This window comes from Haemaphysalis longicornis, unplaced genomic scaffold, assembly GCF_048455015.1.
Source record: "Haemaphysalis longicornis isolate Haplotype H1 unplaced genomic scaffold, Haemaphysalis longicornis Haplotype H1 scaffold_18, whole genome shotgun sequence".
NCBI classification, from domain to species: Eukaryota; Metazoa; Arthropoda; class Arachnida; order Ixodida; family Ixodidae; genus Haemaphysalis; species Haemaphysalis longicornis.
In genome coordinates this window covers 4,350,601-4,368,798 of record NW_027526282.1, presented here as the reverse complement: position 1 = coordinate 4,368,798, position 18,198 = coordinate 4,350,601, and the positions used below count along the sequence as shown (strand labels likewise).

The window sequence follows — 18,198 nt, the reverse complement described above, 5'->3', positions numbered from 1 at the left end:
ATTCCCGGCCGCGGCGGCCACTTTTCTGATAGAGGCGAAAAGCAAAAACGCCCATGTGTATGAGATTTCGGCGCACGTTAAAGATCCCCAGGTGGTCAAAATTAATCCGTAGCCCTCCACTATGTACGTGCGCCTCATCGCCTGCGTTGCGTCGGCGCGTTAAACCCTACAATCAATCAATCAAGAGAGAATAAACACTTATGCAGCGTCTGCAGCAGCCAACGTTGTGCAGGCATCACATCCAACACTTAGCTCATAGACAACAGCCAGCCAGTGCAACAAAATTGGTAAACATGGTAAACAAGCATCGGCTTCATAACCGAGAACCCAAGTTCGATATCGGCAGCGTTCTTATTTTTTTCTTCCACTAGCTCCTAAGAGGCTTCACATACAGCAGCACTTCCACACTAAAACGGTTTCACAGCAAGGGAGCCTTTCTGAATAGCATTCTATTCTCCCGTTAAAAGAACAGAGGCAACGTGAGGTGTCAGCCAAACACTATACTTTATTGGCTTGCATGGAAAAAAAAACTATATCCAGCATATCACATGACATGTTCACAAATGCGAGAGAAAACGGGCCAAGCCACGTCTTCTGAGCGGAGTAGGAAAAACACAGACGCGAGCATTCGACACTAAAGTTTGTCAGACAAGCATAGCGCAACGCCAAACTTATTCTTCGATGAAGCTGTGCGAAAAAGTCCGCACAGCACAATGACCGTAAAGTCGACAATGACTTGACACGGCTTCGCACCTAGAGCCGCTTCTAACGACGACTACGTAGAACTGTGCGGGTAGTAGCTTAATATGTGTACTTCCCAGTCAATAGCCAAGCCTTTTTATAGCCAAGCCAAGCCTTTGTGCAATAAGGAAGGAGAAAAAAAAAGAAAAACGGGTAGAAAAGAATGTGTGCAAGAATGCAGAGTACATGCATAGTTCAGCTTTCGTACTTTTTCATACTTTCAATCTGCGCGATTCACGCAAATACAGCATAACTGTAAAAATTCACACCTTATATCCCTATCCAGTCCTGGCATTTCACACTACCGTCGAAACTGGTGATGGTAAGTTCGCTGGTAACGAAATGGTAATGAAAGATCACTTTGCTCATATCTGCCTATTTATTACAGCCTCCCTTTATAAGCGATACCACAGTGTAAAATTGTTAAATTGTGATCATTGTGTTGTCACCAACAGACTGTGATCACTACGTTACCACCGACTTTCTCTCTCACCATTCTACCCTACCATACTGTCAATGTCCCTCTCACAAAGATCTCCAGGGCCTCCGAAAAAATGTTCCTCACTCAAGCGCACAGTATGCATTTGTTCTCACACAAGGGCAATTTCATTAGAAAATAAATTACACGAGGACCCAAGAGACAAGATTTCTACCAAGGAACTTTGTCACATTCACTTGCAAAACAAGAACGTTAAAAGCGCGAACATTTGGTTTACTGGTAGGTCACACCAACTAAACGTATCCACACTGCCAACTGAGTTCAGACAAGGCAGGGCGAAGAAGACCTTGTAGATAAAAGACTGCATCCCATACCTTTGTGCAGATGAAACTCTTCGTGATTTCATCATGGTATTACATTCAATACATAATCATCACCAAAGCCCTGCCAAGGCTAAAAGTCACATGGAAGAAAATTACAAAAAAACATGATTAAAAGCCTCCCTTTATAAACAAACAAACAAAAGCTGCTACATTTATTATAGCAAGTGCAATAATGCTAAAGAACGTACTAGAACGGATATGCAACCATAAATGCCACTTTGTGGTGAGTCACCTTGTGACAAAATTCATTTTTAAGCCTTTTAAATATACAAAGGATGTCCACACATGAAATCACCCAGGCAGTCGACATGTAAATACGTACATGACAAATGAAAACGCAAGCGTGCTACGACCACTTGGAAACATCTCCAGCATAATGAGCACATTCTACAAATCTCACATAAGAGGCTACGCCAACAAAATATCTATACAAGTTTCTGTCGTATAGATGTCTTTATCACTTTCTCAAGCTACATGCCTGATGGAGAGAAACAAAAAAAGAAGAAAGCAAACTTGTGTAACGTGCTGCGAAGAACAGCTGTGATGAATTGTCTGCTGACTTGGAAAGAAAAAAAAAAAGGCAGCACACCACATACAAAAACACAGGGGGGGTAAGAAAAAGCCATCAGCAGTCCTGTTCAGCCAAAAAAGAAAAAAAAAGGAACAGGTTTTAAGTGTTCAGTAAACTTTACACTCACACAAGAAGGAACATATAATATGCACTTATGATGACTAAATCACCACAATGACTCACCACAATAACTAAATGACTCACAAATGCAATATTGTGAATAGAGGTGTCCAGTTTTTGGTAGAAACATCCTTTAGCTTCTGTAGGTCGCGTATGGCTTTATACATGATCGATACAATGTAAAGTGCACCAGACATGCTTCGGTAACTTTTAATCGTCTCAATCGCACGACATTTAAGCTTCCGTTCCCCGACAATCAAAAGCTCTCGCACAAACTAATACAGCTGAGGGCACAGAGCACACGCATGGGCCAGCAAATTCAACACTTGATTAAAACAACGTACCCTGTGCTAACCCTGAGCTCTTAACGGCGTACTGGCACCAAATTTTGCGTTCTTCTTTTATTGCTTTAACTGATGCTTACTGGCCTCGCAATCATGAGCCAGCACCCTAAATGCTTGAGTGCACAACAAAGAACTCGCTAGAATACAGTGAAAATCAGTAGTTTCGGCTCCCACCATTTCGAGCCCAAAGGGCGACCAACACACGCCACTCCATTAACGCTTTCAGTGGACGCCAAAAGACTTGACACATTTTGACCATACTACCGTCGAAGGTCACCTCAGTATGCATCCAGGCGACGGTTTCGATTTCAGTCCACCATAGTATTGCTTTGCGAGCAGGTGCGACTTACTGCGCCAACTGAGAGGAGCGCGGCTATGGCAGCAGTTTCAAAGCATTCAAAGCCGCCAAAGTCTGTCATTAGCTGAGCTGCCTGAAAGCAGGTCTACTGTCGTGGTGGATATATTTGGTGACCACTCTCACTACCTTTTTACACTGATGTCCATCCATTACTGCAACTTGCTGAGCTGTTCTATCGGAGTGATAAATGATATCAAATTAAGGAGGAAGATGGGTCTTTGGTGCCAAAAAACGCTAAAAAAAAATCGTTTTCTGAAAAATGGCATTTTCGGCATCCAGGGCCATTTCTCTATCAGTCTGCAAGTTTCCTCATCAAAAGGCACCATACTTTATTGCAAATAGCATTTTAAAGTGCACTCTACACCTCAGTTCGTGCAGAATTCGATGATGAAACGGCACTTTTCTTGCAATGCGAAGCTAGCATTTCGCCCTCGGATATCTCGGCACACCCACAGCAGGTACAACGGCAATTTTTTTTATTCTCATACCCAAATGTGTGGAGAATACAATGTTGGAAACCAATTTTTCAAATGGGGGCTTAGGAAAATTATTATTGTGTTCAACTGACACCACCACTGAGCCATTTCTGGTAGCGCGAGAGGAGTGAAGTTCAGTGTGTTGTAAAATGACCAAAAATAGCTAAATCCAAAACGTTCTTCCAACGTTGCATTCATTAGTCAGCTGTCTGCCTAGCCACGGTGTAATCTCCATTTCTGTATGGCTGCATTCTGTATTTTGTAATTGTGACCCAAAATAATGGCAACTAATCAGTAATTATCTCAAAAAATAATCAACTTGCAAAAAATCTCATTGAATATTTGAAATCACCATAAAAAGCTCCATAATACTCTGCAGTTTCATTAAAATTGGTTAGTAAATAAATAAAAAAAAGCTCTAAGACTAGTTTGCCCCCTTAAAATATCTTCCCTGCCACGCAAGCCATTACACTTCAGCCAGGGTATTCTTGTGAGTAAAAGAAAAGTGAACTGTCCAATTATAATAGTATTAACCATGAAATTTGGTGTTAGTACCTCTTTAAAATAAAAGTACATTGCTTTTATGAAACAATGAATAGCAGGCACAATTTTTACACCAAAGCTAACGTTGATACCAAACTGAGTCTGCCAGGTTGGGCGTACCTAACTGCACCAACTTTAAGAAACGACAAAAAGTGTGTCTCAGTGATTGCTTATTTGTGGCACTTCATTGTTAGCGCCTTGCGGTACTTCAAAGTAACCTGTTCGAGTGATAAAAGTTTCAGTGTTCAGCTCTCTGAAAGAAAACTCCAGATGCAAACAACTCGTAGCGAGGAGAGACCACGCCTGCCAAGAATGCAATATTTGGTACAAAACTTTTCAACGAGGGTTCCCTTCAGCGAGCACATCACATTTTGAGAAAAATTTGTTCTTGAGGTGTTCTTTGCTCGGCAGCCTAGAAATATTCCGCGTTGACCATTTCAGAGACTCACTTTGTTAAAACGGCTGCCACATAGGCAACTCTATTACGTTAGTGTAAAACAAAAATTTTTCTGCCAATTACTGGGGAAAAAAAAAAGATGTTGCTTCAAAAAACTTGTCGCTGTACCTTTTTTTTTATATAACATTTGCAGCGCCATAACCTGACATAACGGGTCGCCTGGGACATTTTAGTCTCCCATGAAAGAAAAACGATGACACCAACAAAATTCTTCGTATCAATGCCTTTCTCCAATTCGGCGGCCCTGTTCTTCACAGCTGACCGGGACAGGGTTCTTCTTAAGCTTCTTCTTCTCAGTAAAATGAAGCTACTTCATTCACTTACCATTCTCAGCTAAGAAATGCAAAGCACACAATGTGTGTGACAAATATTAGTTTGCTGGAGCTCTCACAGCCCTCACTTGCTGTCAAATACAGAAGGCGTGAAATAAGTTCATCGTCATTCCCTTCCCCGAAACAGCGTGCAATGGTGTACAATGGACCTTTTTCCAGTAGCATAGCCCTCTTGCGGCAGCCACCCGAACCACACTTGGGGGATTATAGGAGAACAAGCCCCCTTTTTTCCGCCTGCCCTTTGCAGTTGAGGAAGACGTCCCAGGCGCCACGCATGGTTTTGGTGCCGGAGAAATTTTGCGATGGCAGCCGTAGCACATACCTGTCGGCTGCTTTCAGGGCTCAGAGGACGGAGCAGCACTTTGCTGGCTCGGCGTTCGCAACTGGCTAATCCAATATGGCGTCGTTTTATTTACATTTTGCTGCCCAAGAATGGCGGATTGGTCGCTGGGAGCGAGGGAAGCGCATGCGCAGAGCGCAACTGGAAAAAGGTCCATTGTCGCGACTGTTATGTTTTGCTTTCTTTGTGAACAACACAGTCGCAGGGGTACTGACACCAATTTTCAGGGCTAACACTATTATACAGTTTGGTCCCCTTACTCAACAGAATACCCTGGTCTCTGCCGTTAAGAGCCCATTTTAATGTGATATCATTCATCATGCCAACAGAACAGCTCGGTGTCACCACTTGTGAGAATGGCAATCGTGGCAAAAACAAAGTTCCACGTGTGGGACAGGAGCTAATAATATGGCAAAGAATTGCAATAGAAGTCACCATTCGCACCTCTATTGAGAGCGATCATCAAGCATCAACTGTGATAGTAGGACTGAACGCCTTCAGGCAACTCAGCTTCGACAAATGGCAGTCAAAACAATTTCTACAATGGCCTTCACAGTGTTTCCAGGTCTGCTCAAAATAATGGGGAAGTGGCGTGGTTCTGTTGTACACGCCCTCCAGGATAAAAGCAATGAAAACCAGAACTGATAGTTTTCAGGCCGTTCTACAAAATTAACCATCGTGCACTCAAGCATTTAAAGTGTTCCAGGATCACTAGGCCATTACGCACAGATAATAGTACTAACAACAAAACATGAAAATTTGGTGTCAGTTCTCCTTTCGGCGAGGTAAGGGGCCCTTCGCTCAAGATAACACAGAAAGTCGTATCTGTTCCTTCTACAATACATGCTACCCTTACATGGATGCTTTAGATAAATGCGTCGTTCAGGCTACCACGAAGTCAAGCAATCGCAGCTTTTTTTTTTTTTTTAGCACTGCCAGCGTTACAATTTGGCCTGAAGTCATCCCAACATGCTGAACTTTCATCCCTTGCATTTAATTTGTCGTTAATACTCCGTGCTATTCAAGGAAAGCTTACCCTGGGCTGCAAGGCGAGACCACACAACCCTGGGTGTCAAGAGAGGTCTACTACGGTCCTGCAAGGATCAACGCCACTAGTCACGGCTCAGTTTTGAAACTCCAGATTCCCATCGTGCCATACATGAGTTTTTTGTATTCGAGAACGCCAGTTTTTCGCCCTCCCCATCTTTCCGCTTGACATAAATGTGAATGAGCATAGCAATTTGTTTCTCATGGCTAAAATACAAAAAAGATCCTGTTAATCCTCACTTAAAACAAGAAGACTGAGCAGAGGAAACCAAATGTGGAATAAGAATACCACCTTGGCCGAACACAAATGCTTTTCTAATTAACTTAAACGATCACAAAAACAGGAACTTTGAACAGCTATAAGCAAATGCAAGAAAGGATATTTGCTAGTTGTACTGTATATGTAGCAGCGATGAGTATAGTATCTAACGGTCATTTAAAGAAACAGTGAGCAAGTTGAAGTTAACACTTTTGTGACCGTGCCTATTCCCATTGGTAGTATGTTATCAATGAATACAAATTCAAATTTTGGCACTCTCCGAGTGCTTCTGGACAGCTAACCCATCCAAAAGGTAAAAGGAAAAGTATTTCATCAGTTTCGCTTTTGAGTGTCCTTTCTCCGTCATGGGGGGGATTTTTAAAGGTCCTTTGCAGTTAGGCGCACATGGTTTCAGTTGCAGCATCGATGCCACAACGTCGACAGGTATCCGCCGGCAAGTTTTGCGTTCTCCTCGCGTCGTTCGCTGCCGCGCATTGATGTAAACATATCCAGCCTATTCTAAAGGTCGCAGCTCTTATCTGCAGGATGTCGACTTCATTTAAACAGGATCACCTGGTGCCGGCTGCACAGTGGAGCCAACCTTTGTTTCACCGCGTCGAGAAACTTCTCTGCCAAGTGGCATGGTAGGCACTAGTGCTTATATTTTTGTATGTATGTAAATAACTTTTGTACTCTGAGAGCTCATATTTGCAGTATTATTCTGTAAGGGCCTTGTATTCAAAGTGTATATTTCAATTTTTTTGTTCACCCTGTGCAAAGCAGAATTGATGTTTTTATCATTTTTTTTCTTTTTGTTACTTTTTTTTGTTTTGATAATTTTTTTGACAATATTGGTAACAAATCTGTTGTTTGAAATTAATACTGTTGGAGAGCCGTATCCTTCCTCTATCATTTCATACCTCACACTTTAGCACCAGTGATTTTCTGTGGTAGGAATAACATATTTCTTGGACTACCCAAAAACTTTTCCGTGGTCACAAAAGTGTTAAGAGACGTCGCAACAGTTTGAAGCCTTTCAAAAAAGCCTTCGTCCTGCAGTAGGCATAAATAGGCTGCTGCTGATGATGATAATGAAGTGAGTTGCAATGTCTAATCACCTCGCCAAATTAAAATCTAGAAAGGACAGGCCATGTTCTGAGTTGATTTGACCAATTTGGACAGAATTTTTTTTTTTCAAGGAGAAATTGCATAACAAAAGTAATTTCCCTCGCAACATTCCCCTTCCAAATTGGGCACTCCCCACCAAAAGGGGCTCCTCTATTGCTAAACAGCCCTCTAAAAAACGCCTCAAATTGGTATCTGAAAGAAAAAAAAAACTATGTTGTTTTGTTTTGCTGCAAATGTTGTCGAAAGACAACAGTCTTTGCCTGCCCCTACCACATAACCCAATCTACTCTTCCACTTCCTCCTTCATGCTGTTCCCTTACCTTATCCCTCCTCCAATGGCCTAAGCTGAATTAAATTAAACTTTCCCGCATTTTTTACTGCTCGTGCACCATTTATAAGGGACCTTTTGTTTTGATTACACCTAGAAAAGCTTGAGATATCTTTTTTTAATGTTTTATCTCACCTTTCTTTGATGCCGTTTTTAATGTGTTGTTTTAATTTGCTCGTCACAAACCAATCCCACATGTACTTTTAATTAAAAGAATGCTGCTGGTGTCAGTTATGTGCTTATGTTTTGCCTCAAACTTCTTTTTGCTGAACAATCTTGACATGCACAAAGCATGCCACCAGTTTTGGTAGTTATAAAGGTCTCTTCTGTGAAAACTCCTCAATAAAGTGTTCTTTCAAGTTTTTGCCGGTCAGCTAAATTGAGTGACACCCAGGCAACCTCCCTGCCACCTGACAACGGTAGGCAGACAGACTGAAGCTTTCGTCTTTAGGAAGCCCGAGACTATTGTCTCTAGAATTCGAAACTTATCATCATGGGTGTACACCACAGGACGAAGGCCACTCGCACCGGATTACAACCACTCCCATCCCACATCACACCACCCCCCCCCAAAAAAACTGCCCCTCAATTTCTTGTCTGATACCTCCATCAAGCTTAGTAATGACTCCCATTTCCCTATTAGTCCCACTCTGCTACCCTAGTGGTTTACTGGCTGCAAGTTCTGTGCACTATGTGACCAGCTCAACTCCACTCTTCTTCTTAACTTAGCCTATAGGCCTCCTCCTTCCACCCAAGTTTGTTCCTCAACCCGTGATGCTGCTCCTTTCCTATCCCTAGGAGTCACTCCCATCCTCCTCCTCCTCCCCATAACTGAATGGGGTGACCTAACATTTCATCCACATTCCGCACCCCACCAATTCTTTCTTTAAAGGGATAGACATTAACCTTGCAATTTTCTGCCAGCATCGTCAGTTGTCGTTCACCGTAGCAAAGGAGTTTCTAAACGGAGCCGTAACGAGTGACCTTGAGTGGGTGGGGGAGAGGGGGTCCTTTCTCCTCCTCCTCAGAAGTGCTGCTGAGGGGGTGGGGGGAACCCCTGAAGGGAGGTGTTGGCGTGCAGGCGCTTGTGGCGCGCGAGCAAGGCGTCCGAGGGGAAGCACTGGGAGCAGAAGGGGCACGCAAAGGGCTTGAAGCACGGCTTGTTGGGCTGGCTGCAGTGCTTCTCCAGCTGCTGCTTGGTGGTGAAGCCCTTCTCGCACGAGGCACACCGGTAGGGACGCTCGCCCGTGTGCGTGCGCACGTGCCGCACCATCGTGGTCGTGTACACCGTCGAGTACGCGCAGAACTGGCACACCAGCCGGGGCGCCAGGGGCTCCGGCTGCGGCTGCGGCTTGCTTGAAGAGCCTGCACACGAACAGCCACCACAAAGAGGGGAACGGGAGAGGGAAGAAGGCATACGAATCAAGAGTGGTACGGGTGGAGTACGCGGCACAAACGCTTTGAGGCTACGTTAGTCCACTACATCACTTCAAAGGCCACACTTCTAGAGCAAGGACAACTCGTCACCACTCAAACTGGACTTCAATGTCACCAGTCCCTGTTGGCCCAACTAATTAACCTAAGAGGCAAGCCTGAACCCAGCCCGAACCCATTCAGCACCCCGGAATGTGCAGATTACACACGGCACCACTCATAACTTTGAAATTGAAAAATTCAACTGTTGTGCACGGTGAAGGGTGCCATCAATTGGCAAGGCGCCGATTGGCAGGGTATGCAAGAGGAGATAGGGTACTTGCTGCACAAGTGCTTTAGTCTTCCACATCAGTCTACACATTAAACCACCAGTTCTGTGCAGTCTTTTGACTTTCCGTGCACTTGCTCAAAGTAGTTTGGAAAATGCAGCATTTGGTTCTCCAAATGCCAGCTGATAGCCTTGAAGCAGCTGGCATTGACTTTGTTTTATTTTCATCATTATCCCACCACGCTGTTCCAACAAGTATAGTTTAAGCTTCGTAAGTAAAGAATACAATTCAGCAGGGCTTGACACTCAACTCTTATGCACAGAGATACAATGAAGCCAGTGCAGGCAAAAGCTAAGGTAAGTAATGAACAATCCCAGCTTTCAACCACGCATACAAAGATTTTTCTCACAAAGTTTGCTATCTCAATCAATAGAAAGTTGATATTACAAATGGAAAACTAAAACTTGAAATACGATTTGAAGTTTTTAGTGCTTCTTGGGCAGCTGGCTGTCTTTTAAAAATGAGGTTGCTGAACAGAACAATAGAAGCTAATTTAACACCAGGCTGCAGGTGGTAAACAATGCGCTGCCAATTCAGGACGTACTCCACTTTACGAGTCAGAAAAACAACCGCATGCTTCTTTTTGAGAACGTGATAAGAATGAAACTCAAGTTTATCACAGAAAGTGCCACACAATAAGAAGAGCATATTGCATGTAACTGGCCATCGTTTGATAGGTTTGACACAATTCCTTCCATTTCCTATTTGGTCTTACAATTTCTTTGTGAATCACTCGGAGGCTAAGGTCCTCCTCAAAATCGTGAACGAGTTCGTACCCAAAGTTGGGCCGGCAGAAAGGACGGCAAGTTGTCGAAGCCAATTACTCAAAAAACACACACACAAAAAGGAAACACAATCCAGCAGAGTGAAATGCACATTGTTTTACAACTTCACGCAAAAGACTGGCTCGTCACCGATTGCAGCAGCCTCGCAGTTTGCAAAACTCCGACTTGCGGTCGACAGCCCCCGGTGCAGTGCAATTGATGTGCTGTTCAGGTAAGCACTGAACGGGCGAACCGTCTTGTCACGACAGGTAACCCTACCCCATTTGCAGGCAGCTTAGATAAACTGACAGTCAGCAACGAGAGCCTTATCTGAGGAACCTACGTCTGCCCAGGGCAAAAGCCACAGGAGACACGCAAGACACTTATACTCGAAGCAAACTTAGCGAGCAGCCAAGTTTTCATTGAATGACCAAGTTTACCTTTTCTAGACACCTGTCAGAATAAAAAACTCTCACATTATCGAAAACCCTAGGGCGGGAGTTCACTGAAAATCTACGCTGTGCTTTGCATGATAGTGCTTGCCAATCTTGAATGCCTGTTTGCACAGAGACCAACCACCTTAATGACTTTACAACTACATTAAAAACATGCACAAAATGTGTTCTTCATTATAGACTGTGGGGTAAAAAAATAATCCACACAACACATCTGAAGCCGTGAGCTGTCATAATTTTCTTTGAAATAAATTCAGTTTCCTTGCGACAAATAAATTCACAATAGAGTCGCAATAGCTTCCGCTTGTACCTTGCCTTAAGTTTCTTTTTTCTTTTTTGCATAGCTGCAAACTTGAGGCACCCGCACACTACAGCCTTCAGCAAGCCTTGCCAAGTTTGACTCTTAACCAAATACTCGGCACACCCAGTATTTCGAGTATTCACGTCTGCTCCAATGGCAGAACACAGTTAAAACTTTCACAAAAGGAGCAAAAAGCTCGCTGTGCCAAATGCAAACACAGTGCTAATGAAACATGACATACAGAAAGCTAGACTGCCCCACAGGAGAAGATTGCATCTTTGAAAAACAACTCGTACAGTGCATGCTTCCAGCACAGTTGATACCTTCGTAATATGATTGCACATACGACAGTGGTAGTAGCATATTAGTGCAACTTGTGCTGCACTTTCTCCCCCCCCCCCCTCCCACCCCCCTTTGGTATTTAAATCCAGTGCTCTTCAAAACAAGGAAGTGGGCACATTCAAAAAAGTTACTCTGAAAAATGACGCACAAATGCCTCCATGTGGCAAAATGCAGCTCATATTTATTGTTCCCTCTATCAAAAATACACACACACGCACACACTGCAATGAGAGAAAGAAAAAAAAAGGCTTACAGAAGTACAAAGTTTGTTTTATGTGGGCCCTAGCAGATTGTAGACAAAACTGACTGCACACCATCAAAACCCACGCTAATATCCTAAAACTAAAGCTTACAGTGTGAAAAAGCACAGAAAAATGATCCCGACTCTTGTAAACTTGTGATGCGACACCACAAAAAGGACACAAAGTAAAACCAAAAGCTCTCAAGAAAGTTTAGCAAGCAATCAGTTAACACAGGCCAACCTCTGCCCATCTGCTATTACCAAAGGCCATTCTCATTTGCATAGCACTAACAGCAGTGAAAAACAGTGCAGGGAGTGGTTAAGTAGATAGCCGACACCTGCCGCTAAAAGCGCACGTGCCGCTGTTTCTGGCACAAGCTCTTGTAAAATGCTAAACTTTGAATGATGCTAGACATTTTGGGCTCTAATTCTAAAAAATATCAGAGCACAGCGTGGCCCAACACGCCAAAATTGTAGATTGATGGGCTAAAATTATGTAAACAAAATGTTCAAGACCTACGATACCCATGCAGAAGGCCACATTGCTATTATGGGCTTGAAGCTTCCTGGAAGCTTGCTCCAATAAAAAACAAAACAGAAAAAGAAGGCTCATAATGCGCTATAGACGGCCCCAAAATATCGCAACATACAGCCTTCCGCCAAAAAGTGAAGAGAAGCTAAGGAAAAATTTCGGCCGTGGGTGGGCATCAAAAAAAGAACAAAAGAAAGATCAGCGCCCACCACTGCCACCTTCTAAACACAAGACAAAGTGCCTTGCTGGCCAAGAAGTTAAAAGAACAAAATACAGTCAACACAATACAGTACAATGTAGCTGTAATGATCCCGCATATAACACAATATGGCTTATAACAAAAGTTCGTTTTCTGTAATAATTCCTTTTTTGTATTAATATCAGTCCCGATGTGAAGATATTAAATTGCAACAATCTAATTTTGAAGGTCCGTTAACACTGCTACATGTGTATTTCTCAGTAGGTGTTAGCTCCTCAGCAAGCAACTACAAATATAGCATACGATTTCTATGCAACATGCAATGCCATATAGCCTTGACAAAACACCACTTTTTAATCCTTATTTTTCATATCACCCAAGAAAATGTGTAATCAACTTGGCTCAAATGGAAGAAATTTCAGCCAAATCTAAAGAGAGCAATCGAAACTAATCAAAAGGTGACTTAAAAAAAAAAAAAACTGTCTTTATGCCACATAGTGCAAATGAGCCCAGAATATGCTCAAAACACGAGAGCTCATAAATTTAGCAACAGAAAGACCATTTAGCAATTACAACTGCTATTGTTAACAGCATTATGCAACTTAACAAAATACAGACATGACAGCGATAAAACGACTATCCAAGCAGAACAGTACGACTTACGGAACAGATAATAAACACACCCCTACAATTACAATCTGAACAATGTGAAGAGGCGATAACAATTTTAAAAGGAATTGTCTAAAGCTTAGGCTATCCTTAGAAAAAAGAAAAAAAAAGAGAGAAACAGGAGCTCTTCAAAATAATGAAAGGGCAAAAATACTAAGAAGCATGTTTATTTCTCCTGCCTCGTAAATATGCAAGCCCGCCAAAAATGGCCCGAAAACTGAGCCGAGCTAAAAAGCAAGAGCTTAAAAACATAACCACTGAAAGCAAAGCACGCAGTTCACTTGCTTACTAAACTTTCACCACAAAGCAATAATAGCTAACCTACCAGGAACCGTTCTAAGAACACTTGACAACATATCCACTCACTTGGAACGCATAGCAACTTTAGAACAAATAACTGCAATGAATTCGCTCTCTCCAAGGAGTTCCTGCCCTTATATCCATGGCAGCGATAGTTCCCATTCCTAAACCACACACACACATCATCGCACACATTTATGGCACAATTCAAGAGCACACAATCTCAAGACCCACTCGACAATCGTTGCAAATATCACGGGAAGCCCTTTCAGTTCCCTACACAAACACACTTGTGTTGAGGAAAGACAATTATTGTTCAGAAACGCACAACGCTCGTTGCTGCAGCCCACACAAATGTTTGCCATAGCATAACTTCAAAACCCTAACAGCACTTACTGAAAAAATAAAAAGAAAGTTCGTTATCAGGTAGCGTGCTAAGTGATGCCAATGCAACAAGCGCTGTCTGTGCAGAACGACGTACGCAGCATCATTCGTTGATGGAAGCAACTCAACGGTGCCCAGAATTCCCGTTCACCTGAACTACAACTACATGCGCAGAAAGCCCACTTGAGTGTGACAGTGAGTGGCAATATTTCCAAACTTCCACCCTCTTTCAAAGTTCCGTGCATGAAACTTCCTTCATAATTCTGCGGCTCGGGGTTTTGATACAATGCTATCAAAACCAAGCATAAACAAGCGAAAATAAGAATGTAAAGAGTCAAACGACCGTGGAAAAAAAGAAAAAAAAAAGCAGCGGTCAATTTAGCGTAGTTTTTACTGTACGAGAACCACGTTCCATCCTGCTCAAAGAACATCAAGAGGCATGGAGGTCGGAATTAAATACACACAAAGGCATCTCACGAGAATGTGCAGGTATGCACGCCTGCACATTAGGCCTAAACAACGCTTTTTAGTGCACGCCATCTGTTTTGCTCAGGAATAAGCTGCTAACAAGCGGCGTACCGTTTTCTTTCTCTTCGGCTTACCTAAAGGAGTGCTGACGCAAAGTTTCAAAGCTGAGATAACTATGTAAAAAGCTTCCTTTACATATAAAGATAACTCCCACGAAATTTCAACTCAACCGTAGGTTAGTTCAGTGGAACATATTTTGAAGGAATTTCAAACTCTAAAAACAAAAATTTTGTGCCAGTACTCCTTTAATAGTTTTTTGGTTTTGCTTTTTAAGAGTACCAAGAAAGCAAGGAAATGCTGTGGCAGCTATTAGCACAGTGCACTGAGCTTGTGCCACAAGTTTTCTAAGCTGCTTTTTCGAGGGGTTGGACAAAACAGAGAGAGAGGGTGGAGGGGGGGGCAGGAAAGCAATTCGAGGCAAAGGATGCAACAGCCCTCTATGTATCAATCCCTGCTGTACATGCTGGTGCAAAACCAATAATTATAATTTGACCCCATTCACAATGAAACTGCTCTGTACAATGGAGAGTTTCCAATTTTCCCAGCAAAATAGACGGGTCCATTTTTACCATTTCAAATTTTTCAGTCCAAGGAGACCGACAAGCCTTGCAAAATCTGATAACTCCTAACCCACAGCAATGCTTCATTTTCACTGCGGTTGAAATTAAAATGACAGGGTTTCGAGCTCAATACAGGATTGGATGCCCAATATGCTAGCACAAAGCAGAGACCTGAATTCCCTATCCTTTATACTAAATGGCAGAAAAGAAGATAGACCTCATGCTCACAGTCATCACGGGGAGTACTTTTTGACACAATGCAGACCACATCTCCTGACTTGGGAGGGGTGGGGCTTCACCAATAAGCGCATGGTATCCGGCTGCTAGCATTCCAAGCGCATCCACAAACGTTGCACTGCAAGAAGAGTTTTTTTTCCCCTACTGAGGGTGGTAAAAGTTAGTACAGGGTACAAGCTTTGCTTAGTTGCCGCATGCAATTAGGCTTGTTTCAATGCTCACTGCATGGAGACAAAGGTACTATCGGCAGAAATGAATGTGTGGAAGCTACAGGATTTGTTGGCTAGTTGGTGATCATCATACCAGTTAATTTTGCTCAACACGGGCATTTTTTTTCCATCTAAGGCAAGGTATTACCCCATAAACCTTTATTTTTCCTTCACTTTTTAACGTGCAATAACACCAACACGTGGTCCCTTACTGCTTAGCATTGGCCACAAGGCACGCCTCATTGTTCGGGTCATGGGATCAGGTGCTTAGAGACCTCAAAGTAAGGGAATTTAAAGACTACGAAGAGCAACCGCTCGGACCTCCGAAGCTGTGTTTGCTGCACACGTTTTCCACCAAGCCCCGTCTGCACTGTATCCAGCTTTAAAGGAGCCATGAAGAGAAAGCACAAGTTTGGTTCATTCAAAATATTGCCTAGTTAGAATTAAACTGACACCACTTTTGATGTAAATTTCACTGAAATAAGCTATATAATTAGGAAAAAAGGGAATGGCCATGCAACCCACTAGCTCATTTCTCGCAACAGAACCTATGATGTCATACGAGACAGCTCGGCAATTGGCGGATGGCGGCAAAAGCAAACGCAAATTAGGCAGAGCTTATAAGCTTGCCGAACGAGCTATTCGCGCTTAAATTTAGGGCACATGCTTTTTAAAGCCCTAAGAATGGTGGGACAAACAGTCGAAGTTACGAAAGCACACGTAAACATAGAAGTACCGATGCGTACTGCTGTTGGTACTGCGCGCACTATGCTTGGTTTAGCTGCACAAGACTGCGGGGTTTTGGGGTTGTTTCAGATGACACTGGCCGATTGACGCAAGCGACGATGTCTTACGTGACCGTATTTGTCGAGTGAGCACCATGTTTCACGAAACGATTGTCTCCATGAACAAAACAAGCTAGGTACAAATACGTTCACAAACAAACCCAAGACAGAAAACGGCTTGCCGCAGTATGGTTAAGCCATCTAGGTTCACTAATGTTAACACGGCCCTGCGATGTCATTGCAGACCACGAAAACGCACAATTTAGCGGGACAATTAAAATTTTGACTTAAATGAATTAATTTCTCAGTGAAGAAAGCATCGTTTGCATTTGGACAAGTGCTGGGGGCACTATAAAACACGAAATCTTTCGAATAACGCAAACTTGTGTTTTGTCTTTATGGCTCCTTCAAGAAACCCTCGCAGCATTCGCAAGAATGTCCAAATGAGCGAAAACTGCAAGTTCAACGAAGCTCATCAAAGTGGTAAAAGAAAAACTAAGCGAACCGGGTGCCGGCCGGCGGGTGTTAGTCAGGGAGGGCGGGAGAACATCTCCCAGCGATCACAGCCTTGCCTGTGTGCCGTGGCGAAGTTGTTGCAGCCTCACTGCTTCTGCAGGCAAAAGTGGTTCACCATAGTGTGCTTGCGGGTAAACGTCTTGCCGCAGACGCGGCAGTGAAAGCCCCCGCCGCCGCCAGAAGAAGAAGGGGGTGGCACCTTTGCCGAGAACGGCGCGGCCGCGTAGAACCGGCGGCGACGCCCTACGCAGGTGCAAGGAACAACCCTCAGCAACGACCACCACTACGCCCGATGACAAGCAATCAGGGTCATTTTCAACGCATAGCCAGGTGATGGCACACTTCTTTTTTTTCAAAGTGAACGAGAATTGGTTTTTAGATTGACTGGGTTTCTTTTCTCCTCTGCAATTTTAATGTGCAGCCAAGAGCCAATCAGAAAGCGAGAGAGAGAGAACAAGCAAGAACACTGCAACTGTTTCAGACATATTAGCCTTGCGAGTACATCCACAGTGAACTGCGCAGAAATCAGGGTATCAAAGCTACCATTTCTCTATAAACCGAGTTCAATCCAAGCGGCACACACTGGGCATTCTAGAGAAAAGAACCTTCTTGGATAAAACCAGCGCGAACTCAGACGAAGATGAAGGAAGTGTACCACAAGGACAGCCACTTCCTTCATCTTAGTTCGCACTGGTTTTATCCAAGAATGTCTTTCCAACTAGCCCAGTTTGCAACCCTCCTGCAGAAAAGAACCTGTTTCTTAGACCCCTCCCCCCCCCCTTTTTTTATAGCAGCTGAACAAGGGTAGTGCACAGAACGCACGCAATTTGAAAGTTCACAAAACCCCAGTCAGGCTGAGAGCACCAAGAAAGGTCTGTCAGTGCCACTTAAAAATAACATATACACAGTAAAAACCTTGTTACAAGAGACACTCAAGAGACCCGGGAAATGTGTGTAACCAAGGTCTCTTATATGCGATGTTGCTAACATGGTGAACATGGGAAAACCAGCCAAACCGCTTTCATTAAAATGTCTCTTATAGCCAAGTGTCTCTTGTAACAGTGTCTCTTGTAACAATGTTTTACTGTAGTACGACCTTTAATTATGTTTCTTACAAGCACATCTCTTTTATACAGAACAACAATAAAGCCTGCTGCAATGGCTCAATGGCTGCGGCGTTGTGCCGCTTGGCCCAAGGATGCGCTCGTTCAATCCTGGCCACGGTGGGCGCTTTTTTGACGGGGGTGAAAAGCAAAAACGCCTGTGTGTCGAGATTTCAGTGCACGTTAAGATTAATTAATCTGAATTAACTGATTAAGATGAATTAATCTTAATCCGGAGCTCTCCACTACGGTGCGCCTCACAGCCCAAATGTAGCTTCGATGTGTTAAACCGCCAAAAGTCTGAAAAATCTGACAGTAGAGCTAGGGCTCTGAAATGGCAGTTTCAATGTGTCATAGCTCACCGAGACTCTGCAGAGACAAATTTCGACTACAACTAGCAGCTTTTGCAAATGTAAAGATGCCGCTATAAACCACATCCTGCCT

At 43.4% G+C, this 18,198-nt stretch overlaps 1 protein-coding gene across 1 annotated transcript; it reads right to left on the bottom strand.

Annotated features, from left to right (window-relative positions):
* Positions 1-487: 487 nt before the first annotated feature.
* On the bottom strand, positions 488-16,840 carry LOC144166579 (zinc finger and BTB domain-containing protein 41-like). The gene is made up of 2 exons (XM_077696078.1): positions 16,708-16,840; positions 488-9,231 (listed from the first exon to the last, which is right to left on the bottom strand). Exon 2 carries the CDS (start codon positions 9,137-9,139, stop codon positions 8,891-8,893), a length of 249 nt encoding a protein of 82 aa, XP_077552204.1. The 5' UTR covers positions 9,140-9,231; positions 16,708-16,840; the 3' UTR covers positions 488-8,890.
* Positions 16,841-18,198: the final 1,358 nt, after the last annotated feature.

Excerpts from the sequence above, each read along its gene's own strand:
- LOC144166579 (XM_077696078.1), bottom strand. The coding sequence starts at position 9,139 with ATGGTGCGGCACGTGCGCACGCACACGGGCGAGCGTCCCTACCGGTGT.